Raw genomic sequence first — 6121 nt, 5'->3', positions numbered from 1 at the left:
AGTAGTAGTAGTAGTAGTAGTAGTAGTAGTAGTAGTAGTAGTAGTAGTAGTAGTAGTAGTAGTAGTAGTAGTAGTAGTAGTAGTAGTAGTAGTAGTAGTAGTAGTAGTAGTAGTAGTAGTAGTAGTAGTAGTAGTAGTAGTAGTAGTAGTAGTAGTAGTAGTAGTAGTAGTAGTAGTAGTAGTAGTAGTAGTAGTAGTAGTAGTAGTAGTAGGTGTTGCAGTAGTATTAATGAGCTTCACTTTAGCTGCAGTTCTCGCTCTCTTTCATAAATTTTATAGTAAAATTGAAAAGCAATAAAGTTCGACTACTTTGTGTACATTACATACCCAATGCATCATATCTTCACTCATCTTTCCAACATCATTCTCCTCCTGTTCCTCTTGTTGGCCCACTCCTTCCCACCTTTTCCCATTTCCTTTGGTCCTGTCTTCTTGTCACTCCTGTACCCTTTCTCTTCTTGGCTCACAACCTTTTGAACTTGCCCATCTAAACCGAACATCATCATCAGAAGTTAGTTAGGGACTATTTCATCACCTTTCTCCTTTTCCTCTTCTTCCTCCTCCTCTTTTTCCTTTTTCATTACCTTTACCCTAACATTTTCAAAACCTTTCATAGCATCATTTAAACGGTGAAAGAGCAAGAGAAGATAAAAAAGAAGTAATAAGGACAAAAATTGTTTTTTCTTGTCTTATCTTTTCATTAACACCTTTTTAATCGATAATATTTTTCATCCAAACATTCTTTCCATATATTTCTAAATTATCACTTAACCAATTTGTTGATATTTTACAGTAATATTTCTTTGTTTATTTAATAATTTTCAATCGAATTATTTTCCTTTTCTTGTTTATTTACTCAATATTGTCATTAAAAAATAAAAAAAAAGAACACATAAAGAGATCGTTGTCGTTTATTTTAATTTCTTGCCCTTTTTTTTCTTTCTTTCTTTCTCTCTCCCTCTCTCTCTCCCTCTTTCTCCCCTCAATATTTTCGCAGTTTTTGTTTTGAATACTAAATTCATTTATCAACTTTCATTTGGGAGAAAAATTTGATTTGCAAAATTTTTGAAACTAAAGAAGATATTAAACAGCATGGTAAATTTAATAAATTAAAAATCAAACAATAGTCATTGGTAAAATAAATAACAATCTTGATAAATATCACATAGTTGAACATATAGAAACAAAGAAATTTACATAATAATTAAAGCTTCTTTCGAACTGATAACTTTTATTCGTGATAATTGATTAATATTTAATGCGTTTTACTTTCATTTCACTGCACACTTTCAACAATTTTCGAATTTAAATTCTGAGAAATTCGAAACTAAAAATTAATTTCCTTCTCACGGCTAATTGAAATTGATAGTTAATATTTACTACGTGATAGCAAACATATTATTAGCTTTATCATTCGAAAACTTATACTATCGTATTTAATTGAGATATTTCAGCGGTAATTTGATCCAATTATTGTTTGTGTGTGCATGTGTGTGTGAATGAAAATTGAAATTCAAATTTTTCAAAACTAAAGTAATCTTAGAGAATTTTTGTTACCGATTAAAATTTGAAATTTTATCGCTTTAATCATCACTATGCTTATATACTGTGTGAATGATAACCTGCATTATTAGCAATGGTAGCAGATATACGTCTGCTATTACTATTATAGCAATCATATGGCTACGTTTTCTCCATGGTACATTACGGTTAAGTGTATTTTAAGCTTACATTTCATAAAATAAGCAAGTTCATGTGCTAGTAATTAATATGTCAACTTATACCTAAACACTTCCACCAGCAATTACTATTGATGTCTTAGTCAGTTATGATTAGTTAGTTTTGTTTGATTAGTTAATAGTCTGATTTCTCAGGAATTTGTTGGTTTAATCTGGTTAGTAATCCAGTTGTTTGCTAATCGAATAGTCTAATCTAATATAAAAAATATATAAAAATAAATAATAATGGAATATTAAAATGATAGAAAAAGATAACAATTCGTTAGAATTGCTTAACTATTAACTATTTATTGAAAAAAAAAGAATGCAAAAATTGAAATTTAAAGTTTTCGAAACAAAAAAAGAAAGTTTGACACATTTGGAATGTTTTATGGAATAATTTCACATACAACTCTTTATACAATCATTTTTAAAAATAAATTTTCGACGTCGAAATCTCAATAATTCGTTTTTTTTTAGTTTTTCTACATTTGTACTTCAAAATATGAAGTATTTCTCGTCTTCGCTCAAGTATTACAACAGTATATGCACCTTCTTCACAAATTTCATTTCATTTCATTTCATTTCACTTCATTTCATTTCATTTCATTTCATTTCATTTTATTTCATTTTATTTTATTTTATTTTATTTCATTTCATTTCATTACATCTCATTCAATTCCATTCCAATTCATTTCTTCAATAAATCAAAGAAACAGATGTTTTTTTTCGTCATTTTTCATCAATTATTCATCAATTTTTCATCAATTACTCATCAGTTATCTTTTTTTTCTGGCTTTTTTTTGATTCAGTGTTTGCTTAAATAAAAATCATATATGAATATAAATTATGAGGAAATTTCTCTGTGAGTAATGAATTGCGATTGATTAGTTGTAATAAAATTTTAATTATTTGTTAAGAAATTTAAATAAACAACTCAAATTATGGTTTAGATTAATGATAGCTTTGATAAAGTTGAAATTAATTTAATTCGAATGGGAAAAAAATTTTTGATTCAGGAAATTAATTCGAATATTTTGTAGAAAGGATCATTTTAATCATTGAAATCATCAATTTGGACAAGGCAATTGTTTCGCATTGGATTTATTGCAAAAAATAATACTTTTAATTAAAATTGAATTTCCAAATTATAAGACAAAAGAATTGAAAATAGATGAGGAAGAATTGTCACTTGCAAATCTTGGATAATTCTGATGATTCATGTCTTCCTTGAGAAATCTAACTTGATCATTCAACTTCATCACATAAGTTAGATGATAGGTCAACAATTGAAAGATTAGAAATTTGTGAAAACACTGTATAGATAGGATATGAAATTTGGCGCAGGAAAAACATGGAATTTAGGTCAGGTGGAATTTTGGAATTTAGGGTGAATGAGATTTGATGTAAAAATATTAATCAATTAAAAGATTGCTATGAATATGGATGAGATAACATAAAGTTTATTTAATAATATTATAATCATATTATCTCATGTTATGTATTAACCAAAGTTGCTTTTTTATCATTTCATCGTTCTGCACATTAAGTATTAATTGTTTTCTATACCAATAAATAACTTCAATAATAGTTTTCTATAACAATAAACAATTGAATTGGATTGTTAGTGTATTTGTTTCATGTTATGACAATGTTTAAATATTGCACAAAAACAAGTTTATTTATTTTTTTTAGCCATATAATTTCAATTATTGAGTATGAAATAGATAGAATCGTTTGTTTATTTATTTATTTGTTCATATATTGCCAAAAAAGAAAAGCAATTCTATCGAAATAATTTTTCAGTCCTTATTTTTGAATGGTTTTATTCATTTATTTATTTATTTATAAATTACTTATTTATTTATTTACTCAATATTTTAATATATAATCCAGTGCTAATGAATTCATTGATAGGTACACATATTGTATTACGATATGTAATTTGTGTTTTGCAATAATTACTTAAATGCTTGTTAAATATTCTCATTTAATAAGGTATAAAGTTTTTATCCTTAAACATTGTTGATTCTTTTAAAATTTTACTTAATAATTAAATGCAATTTTTAAGTTCCATTGTTTTTTTGTGCTGTTTATTTTGTTAACATTAATAAAACCAATATTGCCCTATTCTTTTTTCCTAATTTTTGGTATCATTAATGGAAAAATTTCTTTAAAAAAAATGTAAGGAATATAGAAATGAAAGTATAGCTATGCATATATATATATATATATATATATGCATATGTTAAAGTAAAAAACATCTTCGTCAATTTTTGATTGTGGAACCAAAGAACTTTTTATCGTTTCCTTTTTTTTTAAAATTCCATTTTTAAGTTGATAAAATTGGTATGTCCTTCTTCTAATCATAATGATAATATCACTCTCTGTTCCTATCCAGTTCTTCCATCATTTTATTGTATTTTTTCATGCAGTCTTTCGAAATCAAAAAAAAAGTACAATTTTTTTTTCTTGTTTTTTGAAACGGCTATTTCTTTTTCCCCTTTTTTCCTTCCTCCCTCTCCTTTTATCATTTTCCTTCCTCTTTTCCTTTTCGCCTTCCTTTTTTTTCTCCTTCCAAACTGATAATAAGCTTAAATTTAGCAGCAAACAGTGGAGTGGTAGTAGCAGTGGTAATAGTGATAGTAGTAACAGCAGTGGTGATAGTAGTAGTGGTGATGGTAATGATAATAGTGGTAGTAGTGGTAGTAATAGATTCGAAATCCACTGCAGCAGCATCATCTAAGTGCTGCTAACAAATCACGAGATTTTAACCTTTCGAAAATAATTTCAACCAAATTCGGAAATCGGACTTAAAATACCGAACTTACTAAGTTTATTTGTCATCTTCTCATTCAGTAGGTTTTATTTCATATATACAAAACTACTCTTTATTTGTCTTATAAGCATTACTGTTTTATTACAAACAAATAAAATTAATTTTTAATTACCTGCTCTTTGTAATCTAAAGAAAAAAAGTTTTTCCGGCATACTTTTAAATGATTCCTTTCATTATTGTTATCTCCCCTTTCTTTTTCATTATTGTTCATATGTTTCATTTATAAGTATTTATGAGACATATTTAAATCTGTTCCATCATTATTTGAGTATTCCATTTCTGATACTTATATTTGCGCGTATCTTTCTTATCGCTTATTTTCAATCCAACCATTTTTTTTTGGAATTGTAATTTATTTGCATGATAAACTAGACAAAATGATTTTGAATGGTTTCTATGAATTGAAAGGAAACTTGGTTAGGTATTTTTGGTCTGGAAATTAGATCCATAATTGGTAGAACTAGGGTTGTCAGATTCTAAATCCGGAATGGATAGATATTCCAGAAAATGTTCCGGATCCATTCTTGAAAAATAGTTTGCATCATACTAACTTCTAATCGTTCAACCTTTCACAAGATTTCTTTTTTTTTTCCTTTCTTGTCTCAATATTTTTCTTCTCGTGAATTTCCATTATAATTATGCAGAAATGATATCTGAAATTAAATTGCAACAGATGAAAATGAACAGGCGATTTATGAAAATTAATTTTTTAAAAAAAAAAGGAAAAGAAAAAGTCAGTTTCACCTTATTATATTATTTGATGAAAAAAATGGCGAATAAACAAATCTTAATACAGTTAAATTTGCACAAATTTTATAAAATTTTCAAAAGTAAACTTATTCCTTCAAGTTTATATCACTTCTTAGCTCATCTTTTATTTTTCATTCTAAATGGATCTCAAAATTGAATTTTGGTTTATCACATAATGTAAACAAAATTTAAGCTAAAATCTAAAAAGAAAAGAAGAAAGTGAAAACAGAAATGTAATATTCTAAGTGGAACTAACATTAATTCATTTTACTCTTCCAATGCTTTTAAATCAATTAATTCACTTTTGTTATTGCTTCTCTTACTAGTACATTTACTGGAAAGCTTATGTTACTTTCATTTTTAAACACCAAATTTTAACGAACTAAAATTCTCGCACTAAAAATTCTACCATTTTATCCAGTTCTTAATACTTATTAAATAGTAATATTATATTGTAGATCAAATTACATCAATACATTTCCTTTCATTGTTCATACTATATTATTTCAACAATTTTCATTATTTCTTTCCTACACGTTATTATTACATTTTTGTATTCCATTTATCTATATCCTTATCAATAACAATGTTACATCATTCCTTTCATTGATTAATTTCAATTTTATTAAAATTTTGAATCATTATTATTATTATTATTATTATTATTATTATTATTATTGTTATTATTATTATTATTATTATCATTATTATTATTATCATTATTATTATTATTATTATTATTATTATTATTATTATTATTATTATTATTATTATTATTATTATTATTATTATTATTATTATTATTATTATTATT

At 25.5% G+C, this 6121-nt stretch overlaps 1 protein-coding gene across 1 annotated transcript; it reads right to left on the bottom strand.

The window, feature by feature from the left end:
- Positions 1 to 4248: 4248 nt before the first annotated feature.
- Positions 4249 to 4768, bottom strand: LOAG_11793 (hypothetical protein; the record flags this gene model as incomplete). Its single annotated transcript, XM_003147310.1, has 2 exons — positions 4249 to 4467; positions 4670 to 4768. The coding sequence occupies 2 exons, from the start codon at positions 4766 to 4768 to the stop codon at positions 4249 to 4251; spliced, it is 318 nt and encodes a 105-aa protein (XP_003147358.1).
- Between the last annotated feature and the right edge of the window lie 1353 nt (positions 4769 to 6121).

Source organism: Loa loa (genome assembly GCF_000183805.2).
Source record: "Loa loa unplaced genomic scaffold supercont3.202, whole genome shotgun sequence".
Lineage (NCBI taxonomy): Eukaryota > Metazoa > Nematoda > Chromadorea > Rhabditida > Onchocercidae > Loa > Loa loa.
The sequence above is the reverse complement of the archived record's forward strand: the minus strand, read 5'-3'. Positions and strand labels throughout refer to the sequence as shown.